Source organism: Haemaphysalis longicornis, unplaced genomic scaffold (assembly GCF_048455015.1).
Source record: "Haemaphysalis longicornis isolate Haplotype H1 unplaced genomic scaffold, Haemaphysalis longicornis Haplotype H1 scaffold_9, whole genome shotgun sequence".
In the NCBI taxonomy this organism is placed as follows: Eukaryota; Metazoa; Arthropoda; class Arachnida; order Ixodida; family Ixodidae; genus Haemaphysalis; species Haemaphysalis longicornis.
This window is the reverse complement of record NW_027526460.1, coordinates 66,660,788-66,678,292: the sequence shown is the minus strand read 5'-3', so window position 1 is coordinate 66,678,292 and position 17,505 is coordinate 66,660,788. Positions and strand designations below refer to the sequence as shown.

The window sequence follows — 17,505 nt, the reverse complement described above, 5'->3', positions numbered from 1 at the left end:
ATTGACCGCGCAGCGCCGCTTCCTTCTCGTTCAACGTAAGACAGCAACACAAGATGAGTTGATGGCTACTGCGATGGCGTAATTTCAGCGTCTTGTTCGTCGTGTATAAACCAACGCGCAAGTTTTCAATTATTTGTGCACTTCTTCGCGTAGTTTCTAATATCTCCCCAACTATGGGGCATGCTGCTGCACCAACAGGACCACTGTCATGCACCCCGATGCCAGACAGGCTTCGCGTTCGTCAAGGGCGCACAAAGATCCCTTTGTTTGCCGTCAGTAAGGATTAAAAGCGCCGGAGGTTCTTAGAAAACCATCTGCACAAAGCCGACAAGCCCCTTGACGACACCAGCGTAGTCTGCGAGTTGCATTTTGAACCATGTTATGTGAACAAAGACTACGCGTGCACATCATCGAAGGTAAAGGAGTAAGGATACCGCTTGTAAAACCCACTTAAGGGCTGATACCGTTCCGACGACCTAATCATATCTTCCGGCATATTTGTTCCCTCAAGGCATTATAATTAGCTGTTACGTGACTACGCGACGACTTCACTTTTATATCAAAGGCCGCAACAGTGACAAGGCTGGAAAGCGTCACAAGGCAAAACACCTCAAGCTGAGCCACTGCTCTTAGTCTCAATTGTACAGAAACGCGTCAGAAGGTGGAACACCTCCTCACCAAGCACTCCAGCGTCAAAGACCTCACGGCGCCGGCATGAAGGACGTTTTAGATGCAGAGCATCTGATTCACTCGCCTTGTCCCTCCGGCGTTGTCGTCGGCGTTGTCCGCCCCTCCACCATTCTCCCCGCCGCGCAACCTGCGCTCTCCGCCGCTCACCCCCTCTCCTCTCCGATAGCGAACACTCTCTCGCGAGGGGCATTGGATTGGATTCGATTCGATTGGCTTGGATTGAATTCGATTGGCTTGGCTTGGCTTGGCTTGGCTTGGCTTGAATTGTATTGGATTTGGATTGGATTGGATTAAAGTGGATTGTGTTGGATTGTGGTGCGTCATAGCGCGGCACGTTGCGTCATAGCCGCGGCAGACGCGCTGGGGCCGGCGCATGTGCAGTACTCTTTCTTCCACGGTTTCCTCTCCTTCGACCGCGCTGCGCATATAACCGGTGTGCCGTTCTGCGGCGAAGCAACATCCACGCTTGGCTCAAACACCTAGAGTCCACGCCGCTTTACAAGTACGCCAACGTCGTCATCGACTGGGACCGGCTTACGCAGTCCGCTCAACGTTATGCGCGCTATAAAACGCGGTCCCTTCGCCGCTCCGCCTATGCGTCGCATCTACACAGGGGTTCCCGCGAGGGGAGGTGGGAATGTTTCTTCCCGAAGGGGCCTGCGGTAAAAAAAAAAAAAAACAAATTTGACTGCCTGTTTGCTAGTGAGCGATAACCTGGTAACGTGTATTTGCATAATTCATTGCGGAACATAATAATCAATGGCTGTCGTGGCATCCCGCGCTCCTCTAGTTCCGTGAAACGTATTCCCCGCGGTCACCGCTTGCCGAGTGAAACCAGCTCACAACATTGTACTATTGTAGCGTAAGGTATACACTGGCCGAGGTTGAGCTGTTTCACGTGGCTCCTGGAGAGCCGTGCTGCGCAAACGCGGCTTGTGGCGGCCCGGTCCACTTGATGATCATGCTAGGGCTGGCCGGGTGTGGAAAGGATGGTTCTTGCGTCACAGCAACACCGGCGTGCGCCTGTGGAACCAGCTTAGCTCTGGGGCGATTGGTGACGCTGCGCCGGAGCCGCTTGATTGAAGCAGCAGTAAGCATGATAATCGAGCTAGTCCTAGACAACCAGGAAAGCTAAGAATAACCAGTTGAACCTTAACTACCGCTAAGTATATCCTAGCATAGCCGAACTAAGCCACTGCTAATTTTTGTCGAGCGTAATTAAGGTCAGCCCTCTCGGGAATGGACTAGGGTGTTTTATAGCAGGTGTCGTTGTTGTAATGGAAGCACAAAAGTAAGTACTATAAAATAGACAAGAGAGACGACGAGGTTCATGCGTAAGTACATACATTTATTAACACAGAGAAAATTTAGCGTAACAAAAACCAAATATTTTGCAGTGGAGCAGCGTATCACGAATTATTTACGGAGGCGTACTTTACACATGGTAAGAAGCTGGTGTTCAGGCGAGTGCCCTATTTTTTATACAGTTAAACCTGGATTTAACTAACCTGTATGCAACTAATTCCTGTATCTAACGAAGTTTTTCTATTCCCCACTGCCACCCCATTGAAATCCATGTCTTTGAGACCTGTATGTAACGCAGGCGTTGCGACGGTTCTCCTTGATGTAACGAATTCGCCGCGTTGACAAGCAATTGTTTTTTGCACTCTTTCGGAAAAATGTGCTAGAGAAATGCACTGACTGAGCGATTTTCGTCCGCACCGTATATTATCGTGCGTGTTTCCATGGTGAGTTCTGCTTCTATAAAACGAAGCGTCCGGTCTTTCCAAGACAAGCTCGCAATTTTAAAGCCGTTTCCGCCGGCGCGAAAGAAGATCGTAGCCGCCCGGTACAGTTTACCAGCTAGTGCCCACTCACCTATCTTGAGTTCGGAAATCAGCGTCAAGTTCACGAAAATACGCACTTTCGGTATACGTTCTGTCCTTGAAACGCGTTAGTCACTGAAAAGTGTCAAAGGCAGAACTCATACTTAAGTTGCGTTTGTGAATACGGGGGTGAGGAAGATTACTTCTTTGTAGTGCCGTGTAGTGTCAAGCTCGCGGGAGGGCAGCTGCCAGCCGGTACAAATCACGTCGTTTTTCCCTGTGAAATTACTTCTTGAAAGATCAGTTCGCCGTCACTGATGCCTAGCATTGTGGTTTCATTTCTGCTTCATTCCCGAAAGCCGTTTCTCAAAACCTACATGTAACGAAAAATTGCAAATTTTTTTGAACTTCGTTATATCGAGGTTCTACTGCGTAATCGCCGTTATAATCCCCCGTGATACATTTCTGACAGTTTAAGAAACTTTTGTGTGCCTTTTCGCATGTTATTTGTGCTAGGCTATTTCAGCCAGTAATTTCGCTCGAATCAAGCACTGATGAGTATGGGTTTGTCCTGTTTCCATTCTTGTCTCATGTTCATGCAGCTTATTTTTAAATCTCGACATGAATCAGCTGGTCCAAAATTGTTTTTTGCTCCGCATAACCGTATGGTTAAAATTGACCTGGTCTGAACCCCTTACAATTGACCCGAAAATTAGAAAAAAAAATGTAAGGATATAGTGTAACCTCATTTTAATCGTCAACTCAGGCAAAACACAAATAATTTGAACAATACGGACGCCGACACCAGACTTTCTGTATATCTTTTATTGCTCTCACAATGCCGGCTTTAAATTGTGTTCTCAAAAGGCGAGCCATTAAGTCTGAACAACCTCCTAAAAACAGACGGGCGGTTTAATTTCTAAGTAATCCTGATATTTATTATGCTTTCCATACTCCTCGATCGGGCCTGCTCTTTTCACCATTACACAGTCGAGGCGCAGGCTCAGGGCGTAGACGGCGGAAGGGGGGGGGGGGGGGGTGCGGAGGAGGTGGGGGAGAGTGTTTTGATGTCACAAAAACTCTCCAAATTTTCTGAGCGTCACATCACCCCTCCTTTCGGCCATCTTTCGTTCATATTATTTACACGCCGCTTCAATATGTTTTGTGGTAGGGAGCCGTGCACTCGGTAGAGCGGATGTGGCTTCTTATGTTAGAATCCAAGAAATGTGCATTAATTGCTGACGCGTACGTCCGACTATGAGAGGAAGCAGCGATGAAAAACAACCGCCCAGGCTCGCAGACATGTTCAATCTCCAATGTCGCGCTGCACTGACGGTGCAGTGCAAACACCACTGATAATAATGGTAGGCACCCGTTCATGAATAGAATAGTTCTGCCGCATGCAGAAGGGGATACGCCACTACATTTCCATACGTAAACGCGAAAATAACAAGGAGAAAGATGAAAAAAAACTGAGACATTGTTTGGGGCAAGCTCTTTCTTTTTATTTTTTTACAGGTGGCGTGTAACGCACCCCGAAATTTTTGCTGGCTACGCCACTACCCAGTGTGCTTCGACCGCGACGTAATACTCACGCCAGCGTTTCGGTTTTAGCGTTGAACGTGTTCTCGTCGGGCTGCGACTGGAACGTCCGCCGGATCTTTAGGAAAAGAAAACCGTGCATAATTTTTGTACCCGTATTTTTTATCCGAACTAAAATATTACATTTTAGCACAAACACGATGTTCAATCGACAACATAGCACAGTTGTTTGGGAACCTGTTGCGCTATGTTTATAAAGCACGTTGGGGGGGGGGGGGGGGGGCATTTTACCACGCCAGCGACTGGGCAAATTTTTTGCAGTGATGCTTGTTTTGTAACTCACTGTTGCATGCCAGATTGTGTAAGCTACTTTTTGTTGCGTGCCAAACAAATCTCGCTGTTCCAGGCACATATAAACTTTGAAAGACAACAGGAATAATCAAAATCGTGGCCGGTCTGCTTACTCTAAGGTAGGCACACAAAAAGATTGCTTCACAACAGTGTATCCTCACTAGTCACGTTGCACTAATCAATGAAGACACGAGATCTTGACTGCGGTAGGCGCGTTAACCGTTTTATGCCCGAATCTTAAATATTTTGCTTTTGATCGCGAAAGCATGTTTATGATTTAAAAGTACTCCCTACATCACAAATATGAAGCGAGAAAACCAATACGTTCATTAGGACGGACGCAATGATGTTTCACTGGGCACTTGCTGCAACATATACCAGTTCAACAGGAATGCTACATTTATCAGCATGAATAATGGTTCAAGTGGAGCCCGAATGGTTCAACTGTACACGTAAAGTTTGCATTTTCCCATTTGTAATAACAACAAAATCACACTATTTCGCTTACCGCTCATGAGCCCACCCTGCCACCGGGATGGATGCGAGTCGACCCGCAAAAACAAATGTGGTTTTTATCCGTCAAACGTACGTACTGCCATGTTTTCTTTTTACTTTTTGAAAGTTCGGGTACCTACGGCTGTCAATATATGGTGTTAAATTTCAAAATCCCCATGAAGACCGGGCGAAATAAATCTTGTTTTGGTTGCTGTTCCTCAGCAACGCTGGGTATCAAAGAGTTAACACTTTCATTAACAACTTCAATTAGGAAGGAAGCACGACATAACTTATATTACAGCGTTAATAATGAAACCTGCCTTCAACGTCACAAATATTCGACATATGGCTGGACGCAACAGGTTCCTGTTTCAAACTTTATATCTGCAGGCTCAGAAAGATTGAGAAATTTTGGGTTGACATCGAAATGCTAACGAATATCGCAAGCCACTGTAATGAATCATGTCTCGTAAATGCACTTATGCGCCATGCTATTCATTTCGGCGAATTCATCGTCGCGAAAGCGCTTCCATTCTAGGCGTCGACGCGTGATTCTCGACGCGTGATTGTCGAAGTGATTCTCGACGCGTCGCCGCTTTTTCAGAGAAGTATTGCAAGCTTACTGCTGCTTCTATACAATATTGTGAACTTTTATGAACTGAACTGCAGCACACCACTATTTCCTACGCATTTTATGCCACATAAAGCGCAAAATGAACACGACACGCGAGGGCTGCGTGCATTCACACGTTACCGCTCAGCGGACCATCCATACTAGCAGAGCGACGCTGTCGCCACCTGCCGATGATATTCACCTAAACGTTTAGCCGGCAATTTCTTCACCTGTCAACCCTGAAAACCGTTATGACAGTGCCCACCGAAGCTCACAGAAAATAAACGGTGCAGGCGTCCGTCCCCTGCGCTGGGACCACCCAATCTTGTATTGTGGCGTCAAGAGATATCAGTAATCGCAGTAAAACTGTGCGTTGATGCAACACTTGCCGTACAGAACTCCGAATCACCTCTGGAGAATGGAGCCACGGTTGCGAAAGGAAGCAGCATGACCCATTAAATGCCTACACTGCAGCCCAGCTGCCTGCAAACAGGGATATCAACACATGTGCGGCCGCACCTTGCCCACGGCAGCGTCGTTTAGTACAAAAGCCAATAATGGTTTCGAGGCAATGGCGGATGTTCATGGGCACGCCGATTGAGATACGAAGGCGGCACACCAGTGCAGGCACTGTTAGCTGGGCGACTAGCGACATCTATCGGCAAGCGGCCGAAAGGAAAGGCACGCGCCGATTTAGGCGATACCAAAAAACGGCAGCTGGAAATCAGCTGACCTGTGCCAACGACTTCCATCTTGCGACTGGCAGGCTGTGCGATGCTTCGTGAAACAGTAGTCCACATCGGGGTAATGCTTTAGAGCTCGGTGTGACGGCAAAATGTTTTCGCTGCCACGCCAGAGCGTCGCGTCTTCGTCGCTATGGCGACGCACATGGTTGCCGGCTTGCGCGCCACGCCAGCGTATAAAACCTGCAGGTTGATCTCGCGGCGAATAAGAAATCCAGGAAGCAAATAAACAGTAAAACACACGCACACGCACGCACCCGTCGCGCTGAAAAGACACGTGCAGCCCCCGGCTTGTGCTTAAGAATAGGTGACTACTTCTACCTTGGGGAAGCCGGAAGAAACGGGGTACCCCCGTGTATAAAGCGCCGGCAAAGAGAGGAAACACCGTGTGTTTGTTAGGCGGAACAAAAAGCACGGAACACAGCCGTAACGAGCTTTTCAGTAAAATAAACGACGTAATATATAAGTAAGGTCGAATGAGTTACGTTGTGTTCTGAAGAACTTTGGTAGTTTTGGTCACCAAAAACGGCGAAGGGAGTCCAACTTTTTACTGCGCATAGCTGAGTTTTGCAAGCAATTTTCACTTCAAAGTACGGTGCACTGTCAGAGCGTTCTGGGGTTTGTGTGCTAGCCGACAGGCCTGCTGCTTAGCACAGCTGTGTCGCCAGTACAATAGGCCTCGCCGGAACAGAATGTGCGAATAATAATTCAAGGAGGCGCACGCGTGATGAAGCCGCGATGATCTAAAAATATAAGAAAATGGCCACACAATTATGCTGCACAACTGCTTTATTTTTGTAACGTCTCACGTACAATTCGCAAACTTGTTCAGGCATACAGGGGTGGACGGTAACATTCATATTTCAGTCGCCTTAAGGCAATTATCAGCGGGTTATAAGGCAACTATCAACCCTAATACGAATTTCGTTATGGAAAGCAACTTTTTTCTCACTAACTGCAACGGCCAAATATGCCGCAAAGGTGATTTTTTCTCTTTTACTGAATAGCAAGGAAGCAATATAACAATAGCCCACTAGCCACATCCATGAAAGCAGTGTGCACGAGCGAAGGTGGTATTCACAGCTCATGCGCTTTTTTTCTCCGAAACGTTTTTCTCAAAAACACTCTCTAGAAGCCTATGTTTGGCCTCCGTAAGCGTGGTCGTCGAAACGTTGGGACTCTGATCAACGATGGAGGTTCGCAAAGGACGAGTGATAGTGGCGTTTGTATTTATCGCCGCACTTTGCAGCCATAAAGCAGGTAAGATCAAGGTTTTGTTCGTACTCCCGAAAATACCAGTGGGATTTCACACAACGAAGTTGTGGCATTTGTAGGGCTGCGCCGTGGGGAGTGTTGCTAAACTAATGTGTGGGGATTTGTTTTTGGGGCGTCCTTTTCTTATTTTCTTGAGTGAATGTTCCTTCAAATATCTTTGATATTTTTCGCATAGGTAACCCATTTAGGATCTTACATGATGTCACAACAGCGAGTATTCTGCTACGGTTTCGCCAAAAAAAAATTGACAAAAAAGGAAATCTATTCTTAGTGCTTGTTCAGCATTACTCAATTTGGCTTGAATAACCCAAATCAAATGAGGAGCCACCGACTTTAACCGCAATCTTCTCAAGCAAAAGCCGAGTCCATGAGAGTAGTCAAACAATGCTATACCGAAGGGCGAAGACTCTTAATCTTTTGCATTACGGCTCACAACAAACCTAAAAACAACTTGCCGTCATACCCTAAAGCAGCAGTTGTTAGTGTATATGGCTGAATTTCCGCGCTGCAAAGCAAATTTCTCCACGCGAAAGCCCATGCTTTCAAAATGTAAGCTTAAATCGAAAATTGTAAATCTTTGAAATCACGCAAAAAGCGCGAAAACGTTTAGAAGCTTGTATCAGTAACACAAATCGGCTCGAAATTGTACGCTACCGTCTACTCCATCCACACTTTCGCAGAGATGGGTGCCGCTGCTTGTTAAAACACAGTCGTGTATGACTAGGTCACGGTGCTTGTATTTCCCTTCTCCTCTCCTTAATAGCGGTATCAAAGTTGGATTCTAATGATAGGGGCCAGATTCTTTCTCCTCGCACCGCTGCTCCCCTCCCCCCTATTTTCCTAACGGCAGGGCCTATCATCTGCAGTTACGGATAGGCGTTGCAATATAAAGACGCTAAAAATAGCCAATAGCCCTTGTTTATTCGTCTTTTTGCCGTGTTGGACTATTAGAACTGCTTTAATGCCAACCTATATAATTTTCCCCTTAAATTTCTATTGCGAGTGCACCTGTGGACTGCCAACGAACTGCTCGGAAGGGTTATGAATAGGTAACTAAAAGAATGCAAATATGTCGCAACGTAACTATGTGTAAGCAATATTTTCCTTCAGTCAGGCGTACAACACTAAAGGTAAAAAAATGTGTCCTTTTCAAGCATATTTATACTCGGTGCTCTATCTTGGTGGCGAGGCGCTTAAGGACAATTCGTTTGTTTGAAATCTTAGCTTAAGTGAAGCCCGTTCAAGCGAACATTTACTGTATAATATATATGCCTTGCCTAGCGTTGGGATAAACAATGTTCTTTTTTTCCTCGTTAAGCTACATTAATCGACATTGAAACTCTCGCCGCATTCTTCTATTTGCAGCTTCCAACAACCAGCCTAACCTTCAGAAAGGGAGCAGGTTCTTCGCGAAGCTGCTGCATGCTGTTGTTGTGTGGAAGAAGCTGGACCCCATGAAATTACCCGATCAATACCCGACGACGTTTCCTCCCGGCAAAATGCACCTTTTTGACGGCGTTCTGATGGGACTGAGTACAGTTTATCAGACTGGCCCCGTCTTCTTTTCTGCCGTAAACGAAGGCGTCGCGGTTAACCTGAACCTCGGACTTGGGCGTACGGAGGCGGAATACAAGATTAGGCTCTCCGGACCCGTGCTAAGCCGCCATCTAATACAGCTTAGAGCCTTCTTTCCAGGAGCCAAGATTTGGCTGGAGCTAAAGGAGTGAGTAGAAATACATTTTTTTAGCCAACTTATGGTACCTTGTTTTCCACTCACTAGCTGAGCAAGTTGCGTATTCAGATATCTGAAAGTTGAAAACTATCTTTGACTATGAAACAAGTAGTCAGTAATAAATGGTACGGTAACAGCCGGTGTTGGGAAAAGGGTATAATAAGCATTGTGTGTACTTCTCGTGCCTGAGGGGGAATCGTATGCGGTTTCCAAGGATTAGACAGGTAGCTAGCTAGGAATGAATGAAGGAGTGTATTCAGCTATCCCCTTCCTTTAAATCCCTAACCCCCTTTGGGCAACGAGCCTCCTTGTTTACAAACACAACCAATAAATAGGTTTTGAAGGGAGAGGTCGAATGCCTTGTGTGCAAAAAGGGAACGAAAAAAAGTGGATATCAGGCAGTGGGCGGCTGCGGTTGAGTCCCTACACGTGTCGGCTACGCCCACAGACCACTTAAATTAAGTCTTGTTTAATAGACTTTCAAATATTTTAGGCGTGCTCGCTGTAATCAAAGGGGTTGAAGGTGCTTGTGAGGCTGTCCCGAGGGTGTATATGATACCGACAAGTGGGTAAAAGGTTCAGTGAGGTGTTCTGGTGTTGCGTCAGAGGGCGGGACACACGTTGTCGGATCCCTCGAAACAAAACATACTCCCCTTGGACCAGGACAGGTTCAATCTTGCCAATGTTACAGACTCGGCATTAGGTATCCATGTTTGATTGTATCCGCATGACAGCCTTGTAGCAAGCAAGGCTGCCACGCGAAATACCTACATGGCTTCTTGGCATGCAAGGCAGCCGCTGCCAAGCGGAACGGCCGGTGGCGGTGGAAGAGCATTGTTTTGAAGTTGGGGTTGTCCTGCGCTGACCGAAAACTTCCAAATTCAGATGGCTTGGGAGCCAAAAAGGTGGTCCAAGCATCCCGAAAGCTGTCAACTGCAAGCGGATCACTTCGAAGACGAACGAATAAGAAAATTTGTGTAGCGGATGCGCAACGTTTTCATTACGATAAAGCTGTCCGTGTAGCAAATGGGGCCCGCATCTGTGCCGTTCGTGCTCCTATCAGATGCCCATGTCATGCAATAAATATTTACAATTGTTACTTCACCTAGTCTGCAGCAGATATTGTAGCCACAAGCGTTAAAACCAGAGCATTGCCTTTATATGTATTCATTTTTGTTGTGTATTGCAGAGACGTCCGAGCGAAGCTCACGCTACGCAACTTCCGGATGAGTTTTCCTCGTGGAATTGAAGTGCATCTTCGTGCTGTAAATCCTAAGGACAAATTCCTAGATAGCATACTCAAAACGCTCATGGAGTTCCTGAAGCCGCAAATGCCCGAACTGGCAGAAAAGCTTCTTCGTACTGAAGTAAAGAAGGCTCTAGAAAAACTAAACCGATTTGTCGAAACCGGAAGTTTCTAATTCTACGCCTGAAGACGCCGGTTCATCTCATCAGATTGTATTAAAACAACGTACGCAGAAACCTACGGATAACGGACGTGTCAATCACTTGTTTATTTTTTCTCACTTTGATTGACAATTCCCGATTAGGCCTTCAAGAAATGTTGTAAATAATTTGTGTTTATTTTGTGGGGCTGGCTGTTCTTGGTTCCCAGCCACTGGCCTACAGCCCTGACCACGCGTTAATGGCACACGCAAACATTAGCAGTGTATAGGACTTTGTTCGTAAGCCCATGTCATGGGGTGTTTTTTGTTCAGCCTTGAGAACTTTGCTAGCGGAAGGAACCCATCCTGCAAAAGCCATCCTACTTGTAGCATCCTACCATTGTCCCTGAAGAGGAAAGTGTATAACAGCTGCATCTTACCGGTACCCACCTACGGGGTAGAAACTTGGAGGCTCACTAAAAGTGTGTAAATTTTCAGTTGAACACTTTTCAACTGAACTGTTAAACCTTTTCAACAGTTGAACACTTCAGTTGAACACTGTTCAGCAATGGAACAGAAGATGACAGGTGTAACATTAAGGGACAAGAAGAGAGCGGAGTGGGGGAGGGAACAAACGCATGTTAAGAACATATTTGCTCAATTTAAGAGGAAGAAATGGGCGTGGGAAGGGTATGTAATGTGAAGGCAAGATAACCGCTGGTCATTAAGGGTAACAGAGTGGAGGGAAGGCAAGGGTGGCAGGGGGCAGCAGAAAGTTAGAATGGGAGATGAGATCAAGAAGTTTGCGGGGATAAATGTGTCGCAGTTGGCACAGGACCGGGATAATAGAAGAATAATGGAAGAGGCCTTTTTCCTGCAGTGGGCGTAGATAGGCTGATGATGATGACGAGGTTGATTATAATGATGATGATGATGATGATGATGATGATGGTGGTGGTGGTGGTGGTGGTGGTGGTGGTGGTGGTGGTGATGATGATGATCAGGAGGAAGAGGAAGATGCTAATTATTGGCGAGTCACCTCCGTACATTAACAGAGAATGCCCTTGTGTTGTATATGTACCACGAAACATGTACCAGGCTTGTTCTTCAAGTAATTGGACACGGTTTGCTTTGCCACAGAAAATCCACAAGCAACTTCGCATTCCGGTCGGTCGCTTTCAACTTGACTGATAATGGCAGCTTTTTTCTCCACCGTGAGTGTCTGGTTGTTGCCTCATTTTTTGTAACTCCGGATAGCTCCCGAGGGCGCAGTCCAGACGCCGAAAGTGGCCGTGGTGGCACGGGGAGTGTCGGAGACATTTCAGAAGATAAGTCTTAGTACACCATGAAGCAGACACAATGGTACACAAAGCATAGCAAACGACTGACCGTCACAAGAGCCAAAATGCGCAAACACGTACGGGCCTCTTCGATTTTAGCACGAAAGTGTTTTATTCCGGGGTACATAAATCCCACCGACGTCATATCTGTCACGGAAATGACATCCCCAATAAAAGTCCCATCGGCGCGGCTGCGCTAGGATTCAAGCCCACTATCAATCGACCGCACCGGGAAGTGTGAAACGTTTTGCTAACTGAGCCACGAGGTCACGCCCGGGCAGCTGCATGAACGCGCTTATGTCCTTCCCTCGGATTTCTCCATTCAGATGGTGCTGCCGTCTAGGAGAGGTGAAGCGACGTAGTGCGTCGTGACGCTAATGAGCGCCGATAGCTGGCGCCTCGATAGGGCAGCAGACAGCAGCGGAAGCTGCTGTGTTTATCCGTCCACCGCCTAAGTAGAATGCCGCTCCCTTGTGAAACGCCGCCGCCGCGTTCCACAAGCAAAGCTCGCCTCAACGCAAGCGTCTGGCGCACACACCACGGAGTAGGACCAATGTGGTCGCAATTTTGCTGAAGCGACCCGCCAGCAGGACGTCGCTCGCCAAGTACACCCACAAAACTGCTGCCGACCCGCAAATCATGCTCCTTTTGCTGTAGCGGACCGTGCCTTCACCAAACGATTCGCTGACAACCCGTGCGGTTTCATTCGCAGGGTTTGCGAGTGCCTGGGGTTTCAATCGGATTTACGCAATGCTCTGGCGCGTATGAGCCAGTGCCTAATGTTGGTGCGTGTAACGGTGCCATACCGACGAAATATAAATAGCTATGTGAAAGTTCATCTCGATGCACAATAATCATTCAGATGCTCCTGTGAAGGCACCTTTCACTTTCGTGTTTGACCGATTCCCGTGAAAAAAGGATCAACCACATTTCTTACAGTTCGGGCAGTCCGACACCTCCCTTGTGATGGGCCGCGCCTATGCCACGTGGACACACAGGTGCCGTGAGAGAACCGAAGCTGGAGCCCGAAAAATCAAAACGTGTCCTGTGCGGCGTCCGAACTATCGGTCTAGGATATACATGTACTTCAATGAGACAACTAGGCCGTGCCGCGAATGAGTTCGAATAAACATGCGTTTCCGAATTTTCTGCGTCCGAATAAACGGTCGGGACTGTACACCACATGATAGCTACTTTTTTCGGGGACTTTCAAGAACAACGGAAACTGGCGGACTGATATAATCAAAGTCCTCAGCTTGTGCGTGGATCCCCATCATGCCGAGATTACTAAAGCTTATAACACCCTACCTTCTCGTGTGAACCAAAAGGTGTTATCCTGCCTTTTTTTCAAGTCAAGCGTCATTATCGATGCTTTTTTTCTTTTTCGTGGCTAAATCCCCTCCAGAGGATGCGCCGTAATCATCATCATCGTGTAGTGGATACCCGTGCAAATAAAATTCGTTTAATGGTCGCTCTGTGTCATCTGTTGTCTAAATAAGTCGGTTCTTTTGATCTTCCTATCCGCGTGCTTTTTCTACCTGTAATGTTACGCCAGGAATGAGATGTATTTGCCAAGCTGTCTATAATGCATTAATTGTCCTGTTGTTTTCTTCAGTCATGAAGCCGAAGGACAAGTTAAACTTTTTAATGCCTGCAGCAAGCGCTATTGCACAAGTGCTTCGACCGCAACCCGTAAGAGAACTCTTTTTTTCCACCGCAGTTTTTAAGTGAGCTTCTCCCTGCCATAGAACATAATGCGCCTTCTTCTATACTACACTAGCACATCTCTTTTGAAGCTGAGGTATAAATTAACTTCTCTCCCTTCGCGGGTTCCTGGGAAAACACCTGCCACGCTACATAGAATATGGCGGTATCCATTTACCCTACCTTGTAGCTGTCGTTTCCATTGTACGCAGGCGCTCCCTACATAGATTGTAGGGATCTTTTTGTCGCGGTAAGTACGGACGGCCAGAAAATAAAACGGACTACTGCAGCGGCTGCTGTTGCGATAGCTAAGCGCGCATACGTGTCTTTCGCCTGTCAATGCAAATCAGATTTCAGTCGCACGGCCTCTTTTCTCTCCGAAGTGGCACCCGGCTTGGCCTTACACGGGACCATGAGCGAGAGGCACTATTCCTGGCAGAGTGCGGAATGCGCTAAAGCCAAGTAAGGCCAGGTTCAAACTGTTGCCGCAACTGTCGTTATAGCTTTAGACAATGACGTCATTTCACATCTCAGCCAACCGAACTGCGTGATGCGCCGTTTTTATACGTCCATAGATCACTATATGGCTTTTGCGTCGGTAGTTTGAACATAGCCTAAGAGTCACGTTCAGGCCTCACGGATGTTCATCATGCATTTTCAACGCCTAAGCATACCTTGCCGAGTACCCCACAACACAAACACTGCAACTCCGTGTATGTGCCCAAAAATGCATGATCGGTCCACTTAGCGCATGTAATCGTTATAGAATTGGTCGATAAACGTTTGCTATATGAAAACCAAATAAAAATAAAAGAATAAATATGAAATACCAAAATTTGCATTGTCAATTTTGCACCGCCTTAAAATGTCAAAAAAAAGACGTGTAAAAGCTAACAAAACCAGGAAAAACGAACGCGAAAGCCACCAATCGTTTACATCCTAAATTAGCAGAAAAAGGCATATGCGGCAAAATTAAAGCGTTTGATGTGTCTAATAATGTAATAGACAAAAGTATTCATTGATTGATTGTGGGGTTTAACGCGCCGACGCAACGCAGGCGATGAGGCGCGCCGTAGTGGAGTGCTCTGGATTAATTTTGACCACCTGGGGATCTTTATCGTGCACCGAAATCTCGTACACACGGGCGTTTTTGCTTTTCGCCTCCATCAGAAAAGCGGCCGCCGCGGCCGGGAATCGAACCCGCGACCTCGTGCTCAGCAGCGCAACGCCTTAGCCACTGAGCCACCGCGGCGGGTAATAGACAAAAGTATTAGTCGACGGAAAATAAATTGGCCTACGATTACGACATTGCGGAAGGCGAACTCTGAACACAGCGCGAACTTCAGAGTCTTCACGGTGACGGCGCATACCTGCTGATTCGGCGGCGCGCAGCTCGGAACTCTGGCGTTGGCAGAGCTGAACTTCTGCTCGGGCAGCACTTCCATCGTCTCAGGAACTGATGCCCTTATCAGCGAAGGCGTGAGGGTGCACTCTAATCTGGCGTTATCTCGCAGTGTGTAACCGCCGCGGAGCGTGTCTCGCGCTCTCCTCTCCATGACAGCCCCACCCAAACGCCGCACACTTTCGCCATACTTTATTTCTTTGCTTTCCTGCTCCAGCTATCTTCGGTACCCTTTTCGTTCTCCCTTTTAGAGCGAGGCTGAAGGCAACGACGACGCCAAACCACAGCCGACGACGCTTAATAACTGCCCTGAATAACAAATTTATGACGATACGCAGCGCAGTAATGCTTAGTATTAGCTGTCCGCTCGTCCCGTGCCAGCGGGCAACCGTTCAGTCACGCATAAACCTTTATGGTCGGGTTCCTCTAATACCAATTTAGGGCAGATCCAACAAAAAGTCGATAAACGAGCTCAAGCGCACGCACTATACCGAAACTTAACAGGTAGCATCACACGGCTTGGGAAGATGCTTCACGCTGCCGGCCGCTGCAAGTACTCGTGTCACGCCGGCTCTGCGCGCAGCGTAAGGTGTCCCACGGTTTCGGGAGAAATGAGGCGCTCCCGCTGAAATTGAGGAAATTGTCTTGCCGTTACTAAATCTCAAATGACCCGCATATACCCGTTCAGCAATCCGGACAGCAGGCGCTGGGGTATCGGCCATAGTTTTCGCGCACCGCTCGCTTGGTCCGTTTTATTTTGTGGCCGTCTGTACGTACTCGAAAGCGATCCACGGAGGTATACATGGTAGTATATTGGTGAATATATTTGGGGTGGTAGGTCACCGCATGCCCCGGCGCTTGAGCACATGCATTCGCGCAAGAGCCGAGATGGCGCACAGCACGGCCGTCGCACTGTCTCGGGAGCACTTCTGGGCCCGCCGTAAGGGTCCAATGGTGGCGGGTGAGCAGAGGGCTCGTACCGCCGAAGGAGTACGACAACTCAAGATCGGGTACAGCAGCTTTTCGTTTCACTGCGGCAGTGGTATTTGGCGAATGCGGCACGCTGGAAGCCACCTCTCGCATTGGCGGGGGTAGCTCACAACGCAATTGGCCGCCGTTTGCACCCCCTCGTAGCTGACCCACGAAGGTTTGGTAGTTTATAGGTGCATATATAGGGGCTAGACTGACTCTTCTTCCCCGTCTAAGTAGCCAATGTCACGCACTGGACGGACGTCGGGTCGGTGGTACCATCTGTCGGCACAACGGGGAACTTTTGCCTGGATGGCCGTCGAGGCGCTGGCGCCATCTCTTGGCCACGCGGGGTCCCTTCGCCTGGCGTGACGGGCATCAACGGACATTGCGAGCCCATAAAAAGCTCACTCTTAATATATACCTAGCTTATAAAGGAAGGGTGATCCGAGCTTAAGGAACCAAACAATGGGAGAAGGTGGCTTGGTACTTTCTTCTCAATGAAATTTGATTCTGGACAGTGGCCCTGCTGCTGTTCTTGATCAGAGCTCCCGCGCAAACCTTCAAATCGCGCGGGACTCTACCTTCGGCACAATCGTATAACATGGCAGTGAAAGATCGAAACATGCGTGTTCTTTCTACCGTAATCGCCTTTTGTTAGTCTTTTTTGTGCTCGTAACACCACTAAGCATACTCGGAAGAACACCTGATTGCATTGCTGTTCAGTTTTAACCTTGTTGCACATTCCCTACATTTTATTCTATTTGCCGCCTTTTAGTCAAACAGACATCGTTTCAGCAAAGTCGCGCTTTGAAAAATACACAATGCTGATTCGAACCAAGAGGCTGGTCAAGGGATTAAGGGAGTAGGGCCAAAAAAGGCAAAGCTCCGCAATAAAGGGAATTGTATAGTTTTATTCATGTGCAGGCAGTACACGAAGGGCAAAAAGCAGTGGTTTCGCATATTTCCTTGAACTGCAGTAGCGGGTGGGTTGCCCGGCTACAGTGTAACCTACCGCAGCTCGGCGCATTAAGCGCGAAATGGAGCAGTTAAAGCCATTCTGAGCCTTGCGATGTACGAGCCTGAATATGTTTTCTGGTGCAGCATAGGCAGCGGCTGAATGGATAACATAATGGGCTGGTCTGCTTTCAGTTTAAAATAGACGAGGCTGTCTTGAAAACATTTTTCGTCTCTGCACGCGACGTTAGGTAGGCCTTCAGGCCGATTCAACTTCCCGCACACCCAGTATGAAGAAATTCGGGAAGGGTACTAGCCCGGTGGGCCCCCCTCCCTGGCTAAGCCCCTGTAGACAGGCTCTCGGCAGAAGGTAGTTTTCATAGTTTGTTAACCCATGCCACAATCTACGTTGAACAACAGTTACAACTCAATACTTTTTAAAGCCATATATCCCATGTAGCTGCCATGTGGCCCATAGATC

The 17,505-nt window shown here is 47.7% G+C and overlaps 1 protein-coding gene across 1 annotated transcript; it reads left to right on the top strand.

The window, feature by feature from the left end:
* Positions 1–7,351: 7,351 nt before the first annotated feature.
* On the top strand, positions 7,352–10,749 carry LOC144151693 (uncharacterized). The gene is made up of 3 exons (XM_077682815.1): positions 7,352–7,520; positions 8,901–9,258; positions 10,457–10,749. The coding sequence occupies exons 1-3, from the start codon at positions 7,451–7,453 to the stop codon at positions 10,686–10,688; spliced, it is 660 nt and encodes a 219-aa protein (XP_077538941.1). The 5' UTR covers positions 7,352–7,450; the 3' UTR covers positions 10,689–10,749.
* Positions 10,750–17,505: the final 6,756 nt, after the last annotated feature.